The 22,122-nt window shown below is 39.0% G+C and overlaps 1 protein-coding gene across 1 annotated transcript in view; it reads left to right on the top strand.

Annotated features, from left to right (window-relative positions):
* ADGRB3 (adhesion G protein-coupled receptor B3) overlaps positions 1-22,122 on the top strand; it is an 822,367-nt gene that overhangs the window by 785,478 nt on the left and 14,767 nt on the right. The window contains exons 27-30 of the mRNA XM_081530065.1: positions 988-1,083; positions 3,154-3,193; positions 8,017-8,660; positions 19,333-19,368. Coding sequence (XP_081386191.1) covers positions 988-1,083; positions 3,154-3,193; positions 8,017-8,660; positions 19,333-19,368 — 816 coding nt within the window. The remainder of the gene's footprint in view (positions 1-987; positions 1,084-3,153; positions 3,194-8,016; positions 8,661-19,332; positions 19,369-22,122) is intronic.

Below are 22,122 nucleotides of genomic sequence, written 5' to 3'. Positions count from 1 at the left end.
ACATCATTATGTGCTTCCCTTGTGGTCTCTGCCATGCTTCGGGAAAGTAGAATGCCACATCATCTGTGCTTTGTTTTGTAACCCCAAAAGACAGATCATAATAAACCAGGAGGAAATATTAATGGTATGAGGTTGGAAAAGCCAGATGTTCATAAAATGCCCTTGCCCTTGACTCAGCCTGTGGTCACGCCCACCCATCGTTAGGGACCTGCTGAGTCACAGGAGCTGGAGGACTGGCTGGCCAAGGGGCACCAGGGGATCAGAGTAGCTGTCGGTTGATTTGTGTGTTTATTATTCATCTATTCAGGTTTACCCACATGGTGTTTAATGACGGCCTTAACGATCTTCATTTCCTTTCGATGTGTTTGCTCTTTGCTCAGAATCCAGTTGTAAATGGGTATTAGAGAAGTTTGGCTTAGCTAAAGTGCTTTTTTTCTTTCTTTTCTTTTTTTATGAGACTCAACCAGAAACAGTCATTTTTGTTATCTTTTTGTGTCATTGTTGATGTGTTTGTTTGCTTTGAACATCAGGGCATATAGTACTTGAAGGGAGACAAGAAAGGGTGTCCCTGGTATGTCTTACATAAGGCAAAAAAGGGAAAATCCCAGATCAATTTTGGTCAACAGATCATTGAGTGATCTCATTTTCCACAATGTTTAAAGCCATTATGAAGATTATACCATACCAAATAGTAAATCCCCCCTTTAAAGACAGACATATTGTTTGTAGCAACGGAAATAAGCCTGCCCTCTGGCAAGGATGATTAGTATTGAGCCAGACACAGCCATAGGCACAGCTCAGGAGTCCCCAGCACCTCCGTCTATGATGATGGCAAGTGATGAATTCTCTGGTCATAGAAAACAGCAAACAAAATGTGTGTTAGATCATAAAAACAGCAATAACGGTTTTCTCAGTCAATTGCCAATATAGACAGTATTCGGTAATTACCAAGAGAGAGGAAAATGAACATTTGTCCTTTTTTCACAGGTTCAGGATGCATTTAGATGTCGATTGAGAAACTGTCAGGACCCAATCAATGCTGATTCTTCCAGTTCATTTCCCAACGGGCATGCTCAAATCATGGTGAGCTTTAACTTCCACTCTGAGTGTTGATTCAGTCATGGTTTCTCAAGGGAATAAACAAATATTCTTACTAGTAAAATGGTATCAGAGTTCTCTTCTGAGTTTGACTCTAGTTCAGCCACAGACTTGGAGCTTTGATACCAGGTGATGGTTGCATCTGGACTGGTTGGGAGTCCTGGATATGTTACTGGCAGATGATGTGTTGAGTGTGGGGTTTCTGGGCAACACCGGGGCTTATGTTCATCCTCACACAGAATCAGGGTTAGCAGTGTGTCTGTAGGATCATGTTTGTTTACAGATCAAAACATGCTGTACCTGCAGTTCTGGCCTGAAAGCCAGACCTGCCGTGGTCCTCACCTTGCCTGCCCTTCAAACTCCTCAGAGGGGCTGTACTCCAGACCAAGGAAACCAGGATCCCTGGGGTGGAACCTGGCCTGGGGGGAGATCCATGACAAGGACCACTGCCCTGAAGCAGGAAGGGCAGACGTCCTCCCAGCAGAACAGTCAGCCACTGTACCTGAGTTCTGACTGCTGTTCAGAGAAGGGGTGCCTTATACATAACCACTTCCATATATGTTAGAAATGAAGTGAGCTTTAAGCTATGCCATTAACAACAAGGCTTAATAGAGTTTTCTTCATAATATACCTGATTTATTATCAATGTGTTTGTATTAAGCAACACAAAAATAGCCTAAATGTTATGCTAGTAACTAAAACAGGAGAAAGAGTAATTAATTTCTTTTTAAAAATGAAGAGATAAATACTGATATCTTGAATCTAAACATTGATTAAAACAGGCTAATATAATTTCACCATTAAAAATAAACTAATCAAACAGTGACAGATTTTATTTTCTTGGGCTCCAAAATCACTGTGGACAGTGACTGTGGCCATGAAATTAAAAGACGCTTGCTCCTTGGAAGAAAAGCTATGACCAACCTCAACAGTTTATTAAAAAGCAGAGACATCACTTTGTCAACAAAGGTCCATCTCCTCAAATCTATGGTTTTTCCGGTAGTCATGTATGGATGTGAGAGTTGGACTGTAAAGAAGACTGAGTGCCGAAAAACTGATGCTTTAGAAATGTGGTATTGGAGAAGAGTCTTGAGATTCTCTTGGACAGCAAGGAGATCAAACCAGTCAATCCTAAAGGAGGTCAGTCCTGAATATTCATTGGAGGGACTGATGCTGAAGATGAAGCTCCAATATTTTGGCCACCTGATGTGAAGAACTGACTCCTTGGAAAAGACCCTGATGCTGGGAATGATTGAGAGCAGAAGGAAAAGAGGGTGACAGAGGATGAGATGGTTGGGTGGCATCACTGATTCAATGGACATGAGTTTGAGCAGACTCCAGGAGATAGTGAAGCAGGAAAGCCTGGCATGCTGCAGTCCATGAGGTTGCAAAGAGTTGGACACAACTTAGTGACTAAACAGCAACAACTATTTGTTTACAATAAAAGTTTGGAGAAAATATGAGGCTAGAACTAAACTCTAGCAGGTTCTGCGCCAGAGTAGTATTGTTTAATCTTCAACGTTAATTCCTAAACCCTAAGTCTTTTGTCACATTTGCATAAAAAGTGATCATCAGAAAATCCTAGTTTGATTGTTAAGGGTTTGACAAAGCTATATTATAAGATACTACAGTATTAACAATATATTCAAAGTGAATTTTTGAAAATGTAAATAACAAGGACATTTATTTAAGTATCTTCACAATATTTCACATTCTAGTATTTTCATTGTGGAATTGAAATTCCTTAATTAATTTCATTAAGGAATTGCCTTAAAATTCTATTCTTTCACATCTGGTGTTAGAGGACCATAGGTACAATATTGCTGTATTAAAACTGTACAACATATTTCCAACTGATTTTATCCAACATATGGTTGCTAGAACATACTCTTGAAAGCAATCTGATTATTCCTTGGGAAACTCCCTTTGCAGAAATTATTAACAATATCCTGATACTGCCTAGTCAGACATTTGTTAACTTCAGATAATCTGATCAGTATAAACTTGAGGTCTTCATTAAATGATGATTCTATGTTTTATTATTTCTTGTTACAGACAGACTTTGAAAAGGATGTAGACATTGCTTGTCGATCAGGTAAGAATATTTGAATTTTGAAAATGCAGTCATTAGATGTCAAATCATTTTTATGTTTTTTTTTTCATTTTAAAGAAAGTGCTGTAGTTTTCACATCATATATTCCTATAGATTAGTAAATTGAGTCAGCTGGAAGCATTGTAATAGCAAATGTGGGAGAGGAGGAGGGAATGAGAGAGAGAGAATATGAATGGGGAATGGGAGGAGGTGAAAACGGTTGACTGGGAGCACAGATCACAGGAACGCACTGACTTGGAGATGGAAGCCTTCCATCCATCTCTCACTGGTTGTCAGGTGCAAGGCCAGTCAGTTTGATATCTCTCTGTGCCTCAGGTTCATCACCCATGTTGGGAGGGTGAAACACCATTGTGTGTGTGTGTGTGTGTGTGTGTGTGATAGCTTTATTGCTGTATTTTCAGAGGGGACCATGACAGAGCATGCACATGCCCTGCTTAGAGACCTGGATCCTGGTGACCATGTCCCCACTAGCTGCCCTCCACCCTGTCAGTTCAGTTCGGTCGCTCAGTCGTGTCCAACTCTTTGTGACTCCATGGACTGCAGCACGCCAGGCCTCCCTGTCCATCACCAACTCCCGGAGTTTACTCAAACTCATGTCCATTGAGTCAGTGATGCCATCCAACCATCTCATCCTCTGTCATCCCCTTCTCCTCCCGCCTTCAATCTTTCCCAGCATCAGGGTCCTTTCCGGTGAGTGGGTTCTTCGCATGAGGTGGCCAAAGTATTGGAGTTTCAGCTTTAACATCACTCCTTCCAATGAACATTCAGGACTGATTTCCTTTAGGATGAATGGGTTGGATCTCCTTGCAGTCCAAGGGACTCCTTAAGAGTCTTCTCCAACACTGCAGTTCAAAAGCATCAATTCTTCAGCGCTCAGCTTTCTTTATAGTCCAACTCTCACATCCATACATGACCACTGGAAAAACCATAGCTTTGACTAGACGGACCTTTGTTTGCAAAGTAATGTCTCTGCTTTTTAACATGCTGTCTAGGTTGGTCGTAACTTTACTTCCAAGGAGCAAGAGTCTTTTTATTTCATGGCTGCAGTCACCATCTGCAGTGATTGTGGAGCCCAAAAAAATAAATTCAGCCACTGTTTCCCCATCTATTTGCCATCAAGTGATGGGCCCGGATGCCATGATCTTAGTTTTCTGAATGTTGAGCTTTAAGCCAACTTTTTCACTCTCCTCTTTCACTTTCATCAAGAGGCTCTTTAATTCTTCTTCACTTTCTGCCATAAGGGTGGTATCATCTGCATATCTGAGGTTACTGATATTTCTCCCAGCAATCTTGATTCCAGCTTGTGCTTCATCCAGCCCAGCGTTTCTCATGATGTACTCTGCATATAAGTTAAATAAGCAGGGTGACAATATACAGCCTGTGAACACCACCAAAAGCAGATGAATAATGCTTCTTTATACTGGGAAAAAATAAACTTTCTTTTTACTTTTTATTCATTGGTTCTAATGGTGCCTTTGAGAATAAGAGTGAATATCCACCTAACCTTCATCCAGATATTTGAAAGCAAATACTATTTAGCCCAATCCAGGTCTTTTTTTTTTTTTAAGATTAAGCAAACTATTTTCTTTCACTGGTTGCTCAGCATCCTCCCAGGCAAACATAGTGCCCCCTGGCATCAGTCATTTAAAATTATGGTACCCAAATTTTAATTATGGTGCCCATTTTAGCCAGCATTTATCACAGTTGGCTCTTTTCCTTATATTAATGTTGTGTACATTCATATTTGATTTCATAGCAGCTGGTAAAATACTAATGTCAACTGCTTATCATTTAAAATCCCCAAGACTTTTTGTAGTAGCTGTCAGGGATTTCCCAGTCTATGATTATGTAAAAGTTCTCCTTTTTTTCTTTATCCCTTAAAGAAAAACTAGCCTTTGCATTTATCTCTATTTGCTATTATCTTACTAGTTATAAGTTACCATTCTATCCATTTGAAATTGTCTGGCCATTGAAACTTTAGTAAGCATGCCTTCTAAATAAGTCTTCATCCAAATTTTACAAATAAGGAATGATACTCATCTTGTTCTCTTTTGTTAAAATATGCGTTTCCCCAGATTCATTGCATCCAGAGATTTAGTATTCTTAATATTAGGCCAGTACCATTATTTTATTAGGAAAAAAATCTTTTAATGTTTTCACTTTCGGTCTGTGCCCTTTTTTAGCTGAGCTTGTCAAGAACTTGCTCTTGTGTTTTTCTGATTTCCTTCCACATTGTATATTCAGTGTCAAAGCCTCAATTCCTGGTCTCTGAGTACTCTTTCTCCAAGTTTTGCTGAAATTCGCTTTCCCAAAGAGTGGCGCATACATCTGATTATGCAAAATATTCAAGTGCTTTTTGCTTTGTTTTGGTTTTGTTTGCATTTTGCCTTTCACTACTTGATTCATTTCTCTCCAAAGTCTCATCACTTCAACATCGTGTCTGTATGTGTAGGTGGTGCCGATTTGTTTATGTTGTGTATTCAAAATTTGGATATCCACATTTTGAGCATGTCAAAGAAACAGATACATTTCTCATATGGGGTCAACACTACTTCATAAGAAGAATTGTATTTCCCCAAATATTTGATATACAAATTTTCAGTAAAGAAGGCTGTATCACTGATAAAAATGTGCTACTATAACTACAAATTCTATTATATTTATACAAACTAAATGTATGTTATACAATCCAGATTGAAATTGAAAGTGTTAGTTGCTCAGTTGTGTCCAATTCTTTGCAACCCCATGGAGTGTAGTCCACCTGGCTCCTCTGTCCATGGGGTTTCCTAGGCAAGAATACTGGAGTGGATTGCCATTTCCTTTTCCAGGAGATCTTCCTGACCCAGGGGTTGAACCTGCGTATTCTTGACTACAGGCAGATTCTTTACTGTCTGAGCCACCTAGGAAATGCAGATTATGAAATCAATATTCAGTACCAAGATTTACTTTGTAGTTTACGATATACTCATAAAAGTAAAAAATTATCTATATGTACTTAATAAAATATAATAGGTCCCCATAACAAGCCTTTAAATTACATTGCTATAAATTTTGGATTAATATTTGCTTACAGTTAAAGATTTAAAATATTCTTGCCAGAATTTGGAGTTATTTTAAGGGCTTCTTTTTGGAATATTACTAAATCTATTAATTTAACATACTTTATCTTTGAATATTTTTATGTAAATTGCTCCTGACAATCCCAGTTCATTATCTATATATTACATTAAGATGTTTGGAAATAATTTTTTTTAATGGAATTATTCTAATTCTTAAATAGAATAGTTAAATATAAAAAGTCACACTAAATTGTGGATTAATAAAAATATGTGATGTAGATTTAACATCTTTCTTTGTTTTGTCTTTTGCTTTTTTTCTGCTCTTTTAAAAAAACTTTTATTGGACTATAACTGAATAACATCTTTAATATATAAAAAGAGAAACCTAGTGCAAAATTAAATACAGTAACTCTAAGATAAGAGAATGATACCTGTCTTGAAATAATTTGAAAGCTTCTCTTCTTTGTAATAGGGAAAGACATTCAGAATTTTCTATTTTCAACCCTTGCTTTAATGCATAATAATTAGGATGCTATTTGAAAATTTGATAATGATGGGTAACCCTGAATATATCTGAGACTTTTCACGAGGAGATAATAAACCAAATACTTTAGTTATCTATGCCTAACGAAACATTCAGTGAAAATGGCTCTGCCTGTTCATAAGGCAGCACTGGGAGCCCATGTCGAGCCAATATGCGCACAGTGCTGGTCTGTCTGTTTTCAACACGACCATCGCCAAGAATATTTCTTCAGAATCTCATTCTCTTAGACTTTGAAACTGACAGCTGTTCACAACTAAGCAGACTTCAAGTCGTCCTGCCTCCGTTACACATAAAATATGGCTTTCTTCTTTATAGAGAGACAGAAAAGAGAAACAACTAAAATATATTTAATAAACAATTCTGAACTATTCTGTTGATGGTTTTTTCTTTGATGTGGTTTATGCTTTCATTTTGTTCTCTTTCTTACTACAAGCTATTATGCATTTTTAACTTTTCTAAGTCATTATTTCACAGGCTTAAAATGGAGGTTTTAGAGGCTCATACAGTTTTTTCTGCTTAAAGCCAGTTGGCACTTTTAATACCCCCTCATGGGCATTGGAGCATATGGATGGATTGATCTTGTAAAAAGAAAAGGCCTTGCTTTTCCTACATGGGACTGAAAATGATAAATACATTTGAACCCTGTATCTACTTGACCATATGGACTTCATAGATAAATGCTCCTTAGTTTTCAACATGCATAAAGTTTGAAGGTATTTCTGATGCAGTGGGATGAAATTCTCATTGATTACCTCTTTCAAGAAGTTTCAAGAAGTTAATGAGTAGAACTTGTATGATACTTCAGAGAGGAACCCTTTAAGAAAAGTCAAACTCTTATGAATATATCCATAATTTTATGAAGCCCTTTGCAGTACAGTGACGGAGAAAATTTCTCAGGGAAACTTCGTTTGCTGTGAAAGTAAGGCAGAGTTATTTAAGGCTAGGGATTTTTGAAAATCTGTTTATCAGTTTTCAGATATGCTTTAGCCACCTGAGATCTATCATATCAGAATCACAGCATATCACAATCAATATAGAAAGATTCAGTAATCTGGACCAGGTACAAAAAATAGAAATGTAATTTTTGATAATTTTTATTTTATTAAGGAAAATGTTTAGTAAAATGAGGAACAAGAGAATATAATGATAAATGATAAGCATGCGTTAACTTTCTTTTTTTGCTTTTATGTTCTAATTCACAGTTCTTCATAAGGATATTGGTCCCTGCAGAACAGCAACAATAACAGGCACCCTCTCCAGGATTTCTCTGAATGATGATGAAGAAGAGAAAGGAACAAACACTGAAGCGCTAAGCTATTCAACATTGCCTGGAAACGTCATTTCCAAAGTCATTATTCAGCAGCCCACAGGTCTACACATGCCCATGGGGATGAATGAGCTGGGCAATCAATGTTTGAAGAAAGAGAATAGTGAATTGCGGAGAACTGTGTACTTATGTACGGATGATAATTTGAGAGGGGCGGATATGGACATCGTCCATCCTCAAGAGAGAATGATGGAGAGTGACTATATTGTGATGCCCAGAAGTTCTGTAAATACCCAGCCATCAATGAAAGAAGAAAGCAAAATGAATATCGGCATGGAAACCCTGCCCCACGAAAGGCTATTGCACTACAAAGTGAATCCGGAATTCAACATGAATCCTCCTGTTATGGACCAGTTCAATATGAACTTAGAGCAGCATCTCGCACCCCAGGAACATATGCAGAATTTGCCCTTTGAGCCTCGCACAGCCGTGAAGAACTTCATGGCCTCTGAGTTGGATGAAAATACAGGATTATCAAGAAGTGAGACTGGATCAACGATATCGATGAGTTCTTTAGAAGTAAGCAATGGACCAAGTCTTCCCTTAATATTTGATAGACTGATAGACAATCTGACTGATAGATAGATTCATAGCCTGATAGATAAATAAGTAGACAGATCAATAAATAGATTGATAGATCAATAGAGAGACTGGTAGATAGACTGATTGATAAATGATAGATAGATAGATATAGATAGCTAGAAAAACTGATCCATGGGGCACTGTAGTGGGGAGAAGTGCAGTGCCCTTAGCTTTAGCTTTTGCACTTTCGTATTGGTATGTTGGGATTAAAATTCTGTTTTGTCCAGTAGAGCATCAGAATCCCCTTTCTCAAGACTACGTTTTTTTAAAGAAACCCTCTATATTTTAAAAAGATACCTATATGTAATAATTTTGTCATAATGGGAACCAATAAGAGCATTCCTGAACAAACAGAAGATCCTCCTGATGTTTCTCGGGTACCAGAGGTCTTTGATGGTTGAAATAGTTTCCGGATGACATTACAAACTTTAACCAAGGTCTAGACTTTTTGTGTGAGGGCAGCTCTTGAAATAACAACATTGGAATGTCTCAATGAGGTCAACCATTACACTGATCATAAACGTATGATTACCATAGATTGATATCTTTCAGAATAAGTATTTTGCTTTTAGCTCTTGCAGAATTACAACCAACTAAATGTTTTGGTCTTAAATTGTGAACTCTGGGGAGGCATATACATTAAGCAGGCCAAGAGTCAGGACTCTGAGGTCCAACCACATGACTTTTGCAATAAAGCAAGCTCCCCTCAGCTTTGTTCTTACCCACAAAGTGATGCAAAGAGTAGTCAACAGGTATCAATATCACTCATTTTATAACAATTAATCAAATAAAATCTAAGTCAAATAAGACAAGTCATGTATAATAGTCTTTGATACACATCCTGTTACTGTTTTGTAGTAACTTTTATATTCTTTGCCTTGAAATTTTTCTATAAACCCACTATTGATATGGGCTTCCCTGGTGGCTCAGTGGTAAAGAATACACCTGCAATGCAAGAGACATGAGTTTAATCCCTGGGTCAGGAAGATCTCCTGGAGAAGGAAATGGCAACCCACTCCAGTATTCTTGCCTGGAAAATACCACGAACCGAGGAGCCTGGTGGGCTGCAGTCCACGAAAGAGTTGGTTATGACTTAGCAACTAAACAACAACAACAACAGTACTGATACATTGCATATGCTCAGTATACGGTGCAATACATGCATTATTTTATATGCATTTCCAGTTGTCTTAACATAACAAATTATTTCCCAATACACTATAATTGGTTGCCTGCTCTTTCTATCAGATGTTTGCTGATAATCTTAGGTTCTAGTGTTCAAAAGTGCCCAGAGCAAATTACCCCTCCCTTCTCCCCACAAAGCTGTGCCTTGTACTATGTCAAGATGAAGAGAGATCCTGAAAGTTTATAGTAACTTGTGTGGTATAATTTTGAGGTTCTTCCCAACTGGGTTGAAGAAATTCTAGACCAAAATAGGCATGCAGACGAGATCTTGGATAAATCCCTAAATTCTAAATCAGTGTTAAATAAAATACAGTTTCTGAAGAACATCATTCCTTGGAACAAAAGGCATAGGGGCAGTGAGTCCAAGTTCAGTCCTGAGTGGCTGGAGCTCCCTCAAGACAAAAATAGTCCATCATTCTGAATTAGCAGAGTAGCTGCCGTTGTCTGTGTCTAACTTGCATATCCCCGACAGTAGCAGGTCTAGTACAGTAATGACCACGTAAACACAAACTAACTACACAACATTTATTCAAAGTCACAAAAGTTTTAAAATAATTTCTGTGATTATGACTATAAGAACTGCTACTGCTGCTAAGTCACCTCAGTCGTGTCCGACTCTGTGTGACCCCATAGACGGCAGCCCAGCAGGCTCTGCCTTCCCTGGGATTCTCCAGGCAAGAACACTGGAGTGGGTTGCCATTTCCTTCTCCAGTGCATGAAAGGGAAAAGTGAAAGTGAAGTCGCTCAGTCGTGTCCGACTCTTAGCGACCCCATGGACTGCAGCCAACCAGGCTCCTCCATCCATGGGATTTTCCAGGCAAGAGTACTGGAGTGGAGTGCCATTGCCTTCTCCGACTATAAGAACATAACACCGTAAATAATCATAATGACCATATGAGATTTTTCTACATAGAATAACTCTTTAAAATGTGCTAGAGGGGTTAGAATGGAAACATTACAATATTTTGCTTGTTCTAAAAACGTTTAATGCCCAAAAGCCTAAAAACCTTTCTGGGTTTGATATTGTATAGATTGTGTGTGCTTGAACAATAGACTGGATATCCAAGTGCTGCTTTGTTCCATGGTAATTTTTCCAAATCTCTGTATTAAATATAAGCATCATATATAAGTATGATTCAGCCAAAAGATCTGCATTTAAATGACTTAGAAATCACAAGGCTTACATCTTGAAAAGGAAGAAAACTCAGGATTCAGAATGAAAATTCAGTTTTTCATTTTCATTCTTTCAAAGAGTTTAATAGTCAGTAATTGCTTAGGGTGACCATTTTAGGAGGCAGCTGAATATATAGATGTGGGAATGAATAATAAAATTAGCATTTATATAGCATCTTTCATTAGCTGATCATCAAATCACCTTAAAATATGAATTAATTAATCTTCACAACACCTCAGTACAATGGATAAGTTGTTCTAATGAAGTAAAGTCATTTGTTGAAGGTTACCGTACAGGTGCACAGAGAATCTAGGACCTGAATCTCTCTGTTCTGACCAATTGTACACTGACTCCAAGAGACAGTCATGTGCCTGAATGTTAGCTTGAGACTCACTTTATAAAGGTGTTTTTAACCCTGGTCAGACGCTTGGTCTCATGGAATAATGACATGGAACGGATGGAGCATGGATGTGTACAGCTAGCAGAGTTTGGGAACAGGACTGCGGCCATGATGGTCACCTGGTGTGACCTCCTCTGTGGGCAGAGTGAGTAGTTAGCTGCCACCCCGTCTGTAGCCAGCCGTCGGGGAAGATGATGCTCTGACGCTAGAGGAGAAGCGGCAGGAGGCCCAGAGCGTCAACAGGAAGCGCAGGCAGCAGCAGCAGCCAGGAGGTGCCCTGCGACCCGGAGGAGCATATGCAGACAGAAGTGAGCGGCCGTCCAGCCGACAGGAGGCCGCAGCGCAGTCTGAGTCTTCCCTGAGTGAGAAAGGACGGGCCAGCCGCAGGCCTCTTGCCTGGGAAGCTGGGGCGGCAGAGGACAGCCAGATGCCTCCGGAGCTTCTCAAGGGTGTCATGAAAAGATGTTCACAGGGATTCAGAAAGTCGCCTCCAGAGCGGTGGGTGTTCGCAGTTTGCCGAGGTGGGAAGTGGTGGCGGGAAGAAAGAGAAGAGGGTGAAAGCTGCCAGTGCTGCACAGAATACAGCGTTGCTGAGAAGAGTGCAGGCGAGGAACATCAAGAGGCAACGCAAAGAAAACAAAGCCGAAGAGGGGGTGGCAGTGTTTATTCAGGAAAGCAGGAGGCAGCGACTCGAGAGGGCGGCTCCCCAACCAGGCTTCGACCTCCAGGGGAGCTTGTGCAGCTAACCCCTAGTTATTCCGTGCAGAAAGTTTAATAAAGGCATCAAGTTGTGTTTTTTTGATATAAAAGCACACCCCGCTTCTCTCCCCTCTTAATACTCTCTGATTTCTTTCTTTCACGAAATATGTTAGCTGTCATTTTCCAAACTGTATCCATTCCCAGAATGGACTTGTTAAGCAATTCTGAAAATTTTTAGATTTCCACAATTATGGATTCATTGCAATATGCCCATGGTAGAATTTCTCATGATGGCTTCCGTCCTGGATTTCATCTAGTTGCTTTCCTTAAAGCTAAGCAGGATGAGGTTGTCATTAGGATTTAAGTCCTTCCCTTTCAGTTAAGGAACAAAATGTGTCGAGTGCATGGTGTGTATATAAACAACAACTACAAGTTGCTGTGAAGCAAGTGAGGGAAAAGGAGGCATCTGTATTCTCAAGCCATTGAGGACTGTGAGATAGAGTTTAAACCTTGGGGTGTGGTTCTGTTTATTTTTTTAAAAAATTATATCAGTGTAAGAAGAGAGGTCAGTATTTGTTTGGACTCATGGCCACATTGGCCTTTACTCTGTGGCTGGTAGCTGGGTATATCTAAACAGGATATATTTCCTCCCTCAAAAGTCTTCTCAACCTGTGTGTGGCTCCAGAGTCCATCTTTTCCCCGTCCCCCTGGGTCTCTTGGGGGTTGATGTCATTGTCTTGTGGCTAGGTGAGAGGGCTGGCCACGAGGAAACCCTGTGAGACTGGAGGCCGGTTGGAAGAGGGAAGCCAGGGTGTTTCTCCCACTCGCTGTGCTTTGGGCGGAACTTTGTGTCTTTATCTGCAGTTCTGTAGTGCCTCCAGCCTTGGCTAGATGCCTCAGGCCCCGGGGTCAGATGGCTGTGCCGTCTCCCTTGCCGTCCCTGTGGCGGGGGCGCAAAGGCACTAGCTTCTTCTCCTGTGAATCCCTGGGTTCCCTTGTGGCCCCTTATGTGGCTTTTCGGCTCCTCCATCACTTGAATTCCTGTGAAACACTTTGCTCCAGTGTAAGCACGTTAAGTGGTTTCTGTTATTCTCCTGACATATCTGGCCTGAGCTTTTCTTGTAACCAAACAGAATTAGACAGTCAATCGCACAATTGCTGCTCCAGGTTTTCGGAGTATTCAGGTACAAATTTAACGATGTATCTCAAAGCATGCTCAGCCAAATTTCTCTGTTTATAAGTGCATAAAATGGGACAGCATTCTGTGATAACTTTTTATATGCCAATTTTCCTCTGGACATGAATCTAGAGATCTCAATATAATGGTTTTGAAAGGTAAAACATTTTAGCTATAATGTCACATCACAGGTGCGCCTCCCTTATGGCTGCAGTGAACATCAAATTGGATAATGTATGTGAAAAATCCTTTGAAAATTGTAAGGGGCACTTCAGATGGAAGGTTGTGTGATTATTATTTGATTACCATTATACCTTGAATATTGCTGCAGAAGCTTGATTGCTATAATTAAGTCAATATTCAGGATATTAGACAAAATATTATGGCCATGCTTGAGAACTAGAGACTCCGTCACTAACAGAAACAATCATAGAACTGACCATTGGGCAGAATCATCTTTTTCTTATTTAAATTTTTTTCCCTCTTGTAGCTGCGGTGAAAGAAAGCCTTTTCCTTCTTCAGTGTTTTGTTTTTGCTGCTGGGTTAGCAGATTTTGTCTGTTATGCAGGCACACAAAGTTAGGCAAGCAAAATTAGTTCTAATAAGTCATTTTTCAAAAAGAATGATTCTCAAGTTTCATTTACACAGATATTTTGAATGGATATGACATCAAAGCTTTCTCACTTGAGTGAGTTCATTGCTCAGTCTGTAATGGAAACTTTTAATGGCGGTCAGATTGGCATTTATTAGTCCACGGAATTTATTCCTCACTGTGACTCTTCTAGTATCTTGTCTAGCTTAATCTGCAAAGACACAGACAATGAAGTAGTCCCTTTGAGAATTATTTATCATTCTACAAGACTTCGCTATGCAGAGACACCTCTGTGCACATCCTATTCCCCTGAGGAGCCCCATACTGGTGGGCGTTTTCTTACTCAGAATTCATCCTAAAGAATGCTTCCTTCTATTAGTGATAGGCCTGCATTCCTCTAAATGGTCTTGACCCACTTGGCTGTCAGTTGATCTATTCAAAATGGTTTTCTTTGTGTATATAGTCCACCTGCTTATCCAAATTTTCCTGGAGTCTTCCTAAGAAAAATAAAACCAAAAAAAAAAAACAAGTCACATTCTTTTGAATTTGTTTGCCTTCCATAGTGTAGCTTCTTCAATCTTTCATCAATAATTTTGTGAATGTCTACTACTGTGCCAGGCTCTAGGCTAAGGTGCTTGGGATATAAAAGTGGTCAAAACAGATGAGGGTCCTGCCCCTCTGGTGATTAATCCCTATGGAAGAGATAGAAGGTGAACTGTTAACAAATGAATAATCTGAAAGTGTGCTGTGCTGGGCAATAACCGTGGAATGTGAGAGAGAAAGGCTTCTTTAGATGAGGAGACCTGAGAAGACTTCCACACCTCCAAAGAGTGAAAAATGAAGTTAATAAGGAACATGGTTTGTGAGGTGCTAAGGGATCAGGTGATGTTTCGAGAAAAAGAAACTGCAAGTGAAGAGGCCCTGAGGTAGGGAGGAGCTTGAAATGTTCTCGTAGGGTCAGAAGACTTGTGAAGTGAGGGGCCAGCTTCTTATGGAGTTGGAGAAGGAAGAAGAGCCTTGTAAAAGAAGAAAAGCAAATGAGACAGATAAGCATTTGTCACAGTCATTTCTCCATCCATTCATCCATCACTTTGTGTGGAAAAGAGAGGATTAGGATCCAGTGGTAGTGGGAGAAAGTGTAGAACAGAAAACTGGAGGATGGTTAGGAGACCACTGAGGCCATCCAGATGAGAGATGAGGATGTCTTTAATTATGGAGGAGAAGCAGAGGTGGAGAAGATTGGGCAGATCAAGATGCGTTTTGAACACAGAATAGATGGCACTGCTGGTGGATTTGATGTGCAGAATGAGAAGTAAGAAGGGCTGAAGAGTGATACCAAAGAGTCTCCCTCGACGAACTAGATACGCAGCATTTCATGTGATGGGAAGACATGGGAATCAAAGGTGTTTGCAACTTAAGAGATGGTATTTAAAACCATGGGAATAGATGAGTTCATCCAAAAGAGAATATGAGAAAAAAGACAACTATGCAACTCAACATTTAGAAAGCAGGGTGATGAGAAAGAGCCAGCAATGAAGATTTGGCTGAGCTGCAGCACATAAGCAGGAGGAAAAGAAAATAAATGGAAAAGCTGAGACAGATGAGTGCTTTAATGAGGAAGTGATTAACTCTCAAAAGCTTCTGAGAGTCCAGTAAGATGAGGAGAGAAAAATAACCTTGGAAATGGACCAGAAGGATCTCTTCTGAGACCTCAATAAGAATTTTAATGGAATATTGAGGACAGAATACAAGTTTGGATGAGTTCTAAGTGGGAAGTTAAGAAAAGGAAAGAGCATAGAAGAAACATCATCTACTATGGCAAAAAGGATAATTTGTATCAAGCTATTTGGGAACTTGGGACTATAGAGAGAGGGGTATTTTTATCTTCATAAAATATGTTGGCACCATCCTGACTTCTCAAGCTCTGGGTCGGGAAGATCCCCTGGAGTAGGAAATAGGAACCCACTCCAGTATCCTTGCCTGGAAGATCCCATGAACAGAGGAGTTTGGCAGGCATACATGACTGAGTATGCATGCAGCCACATCCTGACTTATTTGAAATTTATATGTAGCATTTCTTCAATTATCAACTTATCAGAAAAGTTGTTTTGACTTGATCACTTTTCTTCATTGATTCTCATCTTTTAAACGTGTAACAGTTGTTTCTAACCACTTTCTTACCTTATAATAATCTTCAGAGAGCTCAGAGGTATATTTGAATAAGCATGTAAGGCAGTCACAGTTTCCACAGACTTCAGTGCTTTGAAAGACTCTTCAACACACTGCAAAACAGACTGAGAGATGGTGAGTTGTTATCATGAGGAAGTGAAGAACAGAAGTTAACATTCTGGTCCTTCCATTCCATCACAGATTTTCCAATGCAAATACTTCCTTAAGATAAAATTGATGTTGCAGTGGGAGACCCATCCTGGAGTGAACTCTGCTACTGTGTTGTTGCATCTTGGTTCATAAACCATCCCGTGTTAGAATCATTTTAAGTTATCAGACTTTTCTCTTGTAAAATGTAATTGACACATAACAGTTCATGTGCTTGACTCTGCTTCATGCTTGCAAAGCATCTCAGCCCTCCTGCTGTCATCCTGAGATCAACTTGATCCTATAATGTTATTCTTGCTGAGCTCCAGGTACAGTCAGCAAACTGTCACATGCATCTTGGTTATGAACCATCTTGGTTATGAACCTTGTACCATGGGGTAGTCACTGGGCAACAGTGGAGAAAAAACACAGGGTTTTGCAGTCAGAGACCTGAGTGAGAATCCTAGCTCATGCAGTTACTACCCTGGTGAAGCAGGTGACTTATTGAACTCCTCTGGTCCTCAGTTTCCCTCATTCATGAACAGGGAAAATACATAATACTTTCTTAACCAACCCACAGGCCAGCTAGCATGTTCAAACGTGAAAGCACTTCCTAAAACGTTGAAACACTTGGTCAATATTACAGGCATTTTATTACCGTTGGGCTCTAAAAATCTGCCACTTTTTTTCAACTCTTTAATTTCAAGTCTTCACTGCTGAATTTTCCAGCCTACCTCCCCCCAACCCTCCAACTATCTTTTGGACTTATTTAACTGAAATCTGCTTCACGTGCTCATTTCTTAGCCTAATCCCTCAAAGTTGCCAGTTCTGTTATACCTTTTCATTATAATGTGATTTTAATGAAATGAAACAGAGAGAAACTTATTTATGGGCGTACATCCATTTTCTTTTCGATATTTCACAGCAGCATAACCGGCACCTGCTCTCGCAGGGAGAACCCCTCTCTGCTGCTCCTCTGGGTTCGCATCTTTTGCTCTTGGTCCTGAAATCTGACGCCCACAGCAATATGTATCCCTCTGCATCTCCGGTTCTTAGGCAACACAGCTTTGGATTCAGAAACAAGAGGGCAGCATATGGCTGTTAGGATCTTTGCAACAGAGAAGCCCTCAACCCGTGCAGTGGACAGGCCTCTTTGCTGGATAATTGAACCTTTTCCATCAGGTCTCACTATTTAATTTTCAAATGGAACCCAAAGCGCGTGACTAATGTTCTGTAGTAATTGCTTAACACTAAGTGTTTCCATGCTTGAATTTTGCTGTATTAGGAAAGAAATTTGCTTAATGTACAGTGACAAAAGTGGCCTGGTGAGTCACAGTGCCAAGAACACAAAGTGCCCAAGAACAGGAGGGATACCCTGACATTTGGTCTAACATCTCACAGCAAAGCAGGATGCAGGGCACTGAGGGCTGGCTCCTACATCACGGTCAGCTGGTAACAGGGGCGGGAAGGTGGCCAAGGAAGCCTGGGTTACACAGCTTCCCCCACACACCTCTGCTGCCAGGATGCCACCAGAACTGGTGACACGGAGCAGAGGGGGCTCAGCAGGGCGACTTTCCGTTAAATAAAAGAACTTAAATAGTTCCTTCTCTGCCTCTCTTTGACCGTACTGAAGGATTTGATTCTCAATCTTAAGCAGCTCCACCGAAATCAAATTATTTCAGAACTTGTAAACCTTTTTTTTTTTTTTAACATCATCTTTCTTTGGGTATATCACCTTCTGTTTACTGCACCGTGCTTTGGAAAGTTGGTTATCAGGGAAGGTTCAGGGTCTACAGGGACGATTTTAACTCTGGCTGCAGAAAGTTGGTCATATTTTCCAATGAACTGTGTTAGTTCCTTTCTTACTCTCCTAATATTCAACAGTTACAAGAATCTCTCCGTTATCTTGGACATGACTCCCTCAGGTTATTGAACTTCACACTGTAGCTATTAGGATAGGAGAAGAGGAAAGGAAAAAAAAAAAAAAACAGAAGAAGTTTGTCCAAAGTTTTATATATTTTCCCTACTGCCTGGATAGTTCATGTTTTTAATATTTATTAATTTCCTATGTTTTTCTTTCCTACTTTCTCAAAAAAAAAAAAAAGCCTGTATTGGAAACTTTTGAGCTCCAATAATTTGGTGGATACTTTTTCTATTTATCAGATAGCTCCTTCTATACCTAATAATTCTAAGAATTCAGTGAATGCTTTAGAGAAGATGTGAAGAATACATGCCCTATACCAATATTAAATAATCACATTAATTTCATTTTAACCATGTTTCCTGATTTTATCAAGACATATTTATCTGTAACTAGATTCAGGAAGTGTTTAACAGATTCTGAGGCATAGTGAGGTATTTACGTCTACACCTGTGTTCTACTGGGGTATAGACTGTTTGTTACTTGTCTTATTGTGCTGTGCTCAGTCGTGTGCAACTCTTTGCAACCCCATGGACTGCATCCTGTCAGGCTCCTCTGTCTGTGGCGATTCTACAGGCAAGAAAAATAAGAGCAAATACTTTCATGCCTAGCCCTGAGAAAGACTGTGCTGTCAAGGAAGATTACCAAATACGGAGAAATTTGTGGATGAGACCTGTAGAGAATTTTGGCCTGTAGACAGGTTATGTAGAATTTGGTAGAAATGAAGGTTGAGGGGTGATGGCTGGACAGTGTTGAGATGACTGGATGCTTTTCCTCCACAGCTTTGAATCCTTTGTGGCTGTAAAGTAGTTTTGCTGTGTAGTAGGCCTAAAGACTCCTTCAAGATTGAACTTTTTAAGTGAATTTTCCCTTAAAAATGTCTCTGTATTGAAAAAAAATTAGACTTGAGGCCAAGATAAGAACTATATTATAAATTTGTGTTCTTCAATTTTAAAGGAAATCCAAAGTGAAAATGGAATAATGTGGGTGGCATAGTTTGAGATCATAAAAATGTTGAGATTCTTTTGTGAAGGAAATAATTATATCACAAAGAAACAGGATTATCTTATTGAAAATGATCATTTTTATTTTAATACTAAATATAACTTTTCTGGTTTTTCTTCTTTTTAAAAAATATCTAACAGAGAAGAAAATCACGATATTCAGACCTTGACTTTGAGGTAAGTGTCTAAGAATTATTTTTGTTTTAATTTTAATTATTTGAATTTGAAATTGGTATATAATTAAACATATTACTCTGTGAAGCTATGTACGAGTTCTACACTTTTTAATTAAAACGAGAAGTCACATGTTTTTCATTAAAATCCATAATGTATAACTAGTTTTAGAGAAAAAATATAAGTTCTGATTGCTTTAAATGTGTGCTGAGACTGAGATATTACATACAATTAAAGATTCCATTTCATAATGCTAAGACATGTGGGCTATTTATGGTGAGAGTTGAATCTGGTCAATTTGTTTAAATCCCTCAGTTTATTGGGAAGTAGGAATTTTGGTTTCTTGATATTCTAAATATTTTTCATATTTAAAATGGTCATGTTTGTTCTGCTTCAGTGATGATGTGAAGAGCGTCGTGAGGGGTCTTTGGCTGGGTAGCTAGGTTTCCTTGGGACTGACTTGCCAGACTCAGGCTCCCTGTAGTACATTACAGACTCATTTTTCCAATAGCAAGTGTTGTTTCAATGTGCTCCTCTGTTTGGTAAACGCTTTTTCACAGATAGAAACAAGATGAAGATGTTCATTTTCCAATTTGCATTGAATTTATATTGATGCTGTAATACTGATGCTAGAAATTACTGAAATCATACCATTTGAGCAGCTTGTGCTAAGCACAAAATTAATGATGTTTGAGCATCACGTAAAATGCACTTATGCGTCTTGATAATTGGATATGATTCATAGCCTGCTGACATAATTGGATATAAAGCATTATCAATTTTTCCAGCATGTTTGTACTGTTGTGATGCCTACATAGAACTTAATACTCTTAGCTGACATCCTAAAATTTTAGAAGCCTCCCAGAACATGGAAATTCATAATTCCATCATCTCATTTATGTAGATGAATGTTGTAACTCAGCATATCAAGTATCAAAAGGGAGACACTAGTTTCTGTTCACTGCAATGGTGAGCAAGCCCAGAGTTTACCTTGAATAGAGTCGAAGGAGAATTGGATTTAAGACATATTTTAGTAGAATTTGTACAGGATACAAAATAGTGATGATGAATCTGACCTCAATGATGATATGGCAAATTTTAGTAAGGATGTGGCTCAATTGCATCAATATTAACCTGACAAAGGACGGATATTTCATTATAGCCTAAATTTTTAAGATAAAAGTATCAAGACTATAAATTCAAAGAGAAAATGAGCAAAACTCTTCACTTTTAGATTCTTTAGTGCCTTTTAAGGAACAGATATTTTAGGGTTTTTTCCTATTAATTCTTCAGGTAGCCAAAAGAGAGGATCATCCAGTATATGTATATGTTCCTGATATATGTATGTGTGTGTGTATATTCATATACACACACACATATATATATGTATATATATATACATATTCCTGAAAGCAGTTAGTTGTCATGTTAGTAGGGAAGGGAAGAAGTGAGATTAACCCACTAGGCATCACTGATAAAATATAGTAAAAATCTAGATCTAAAATTAAGCCTCAGTGCAACCAACTAAAGTTATGTAATTGCCAGCAATGAAAAGAAGTCTATGTCCTTTGGAAAATTAGAAAAGCTGTTCTTTTTTAAATTTTCTCTGTGGCAACTGGTAACAGACTCCTTAAGCTGATCTTTCTTCCTGTGCTTTGGATTCCAACATATAACCAGTGTATTATCAGAACATCTGCTGATAACAAAAAGATAACAAAAAGTTGCAACACTGCAACTCTGGATATTTTCTTGTGCTCTTTAATTACTTAGGTTCTTGCATGACTTCTACTGGTGTCAAGTTTTGCCAGAAAATGTCTTTGATGTATGATTTGAATGGTTTAATACTACTCCCCTTAGTATATGTGCAACTACAATCTCATAACAGATGTTTCATGGACTGTGTTCAGAGAAATTATTGCTACATTTAAATGCTGATGAATTTTAATACAATCTCTCTGTTCTCTAAGGATAGTCCTTGAGGATGAGTCCAAGTTTTCTCCTCCCTGTTTTAATTCAGGCTGGATAAATTAAACATGTTGATGTCAAACTTTCCGATAACACCCATCTGAGCCTGCTAGTTTTACCACACAATGGCCACCTCAGACATTTAAACCACTGCCAGACAAACTTTGCCTCCTGGATGCCTAAAAGCATCTTCCCTTCAGGTGAAGGCCTCACTCACTCCCCAGAATCCACACATGATAACAGCATTCTCTTAACTCACATATCCAAAAAACCTTGTGGGTAAGTGTCATACATGGGAGGAGCCGTTTCATAGCGCCAATCTCCAAGACAGCATTGAGCAAAGAACACAGCAAGTTAACTGGTCATAAAATTGTGGAATATAGATTCTCACTTTCTAGAAAGTATACAGAAATTACTGTAGTGTTGACCCTATGTTTTGTGACCAAACTGTCTATTGAATTTGTGTTCCCAACTCTAAGCAGAGAGGTGGTACAATACATAACCTTCCAATAAGTGTTTGTTAAGTGAATGATGAAAATTTGAATTTTTAATCTGATCCGCTTTAATAAAACATGGTCAAACACCTTATCTGAGTTGGAGCAGAGAGCAGTATAGAAAAGGGACCACAATGGAGGTAACACCTCAAAGATAGCCACATTAGACTTCAAAGATATCCACATCATATATAATTCGAGGAGCTAGTAATGTCAGATAGAAATCCCCAGAGGAGGAAAATGCATGGAGGTTGCCCTTGCATGTTTAGTGAGCAAGAAGCAAGTCAAAATTAACTAA

This window comes from Giraffa tippelskirchi, chromosome 9, assembly GCF_054371585.1.
Source record: "Giraffa tippelskirchi isolate mGirTip1 chromosome 9, T2T-mGirTip1v1.2.pri, whole genome shotgun sequence".
Lineage (NCBI taxonomy): Eukaryota > Metazoa > Chordata > Mammalia > Artiodactyla > Giraffidae > Giraffa > Giraffa tippelskirchi.
This window is presented reverse-complemented; position numbering and strand designations above follow the sequence as displayed.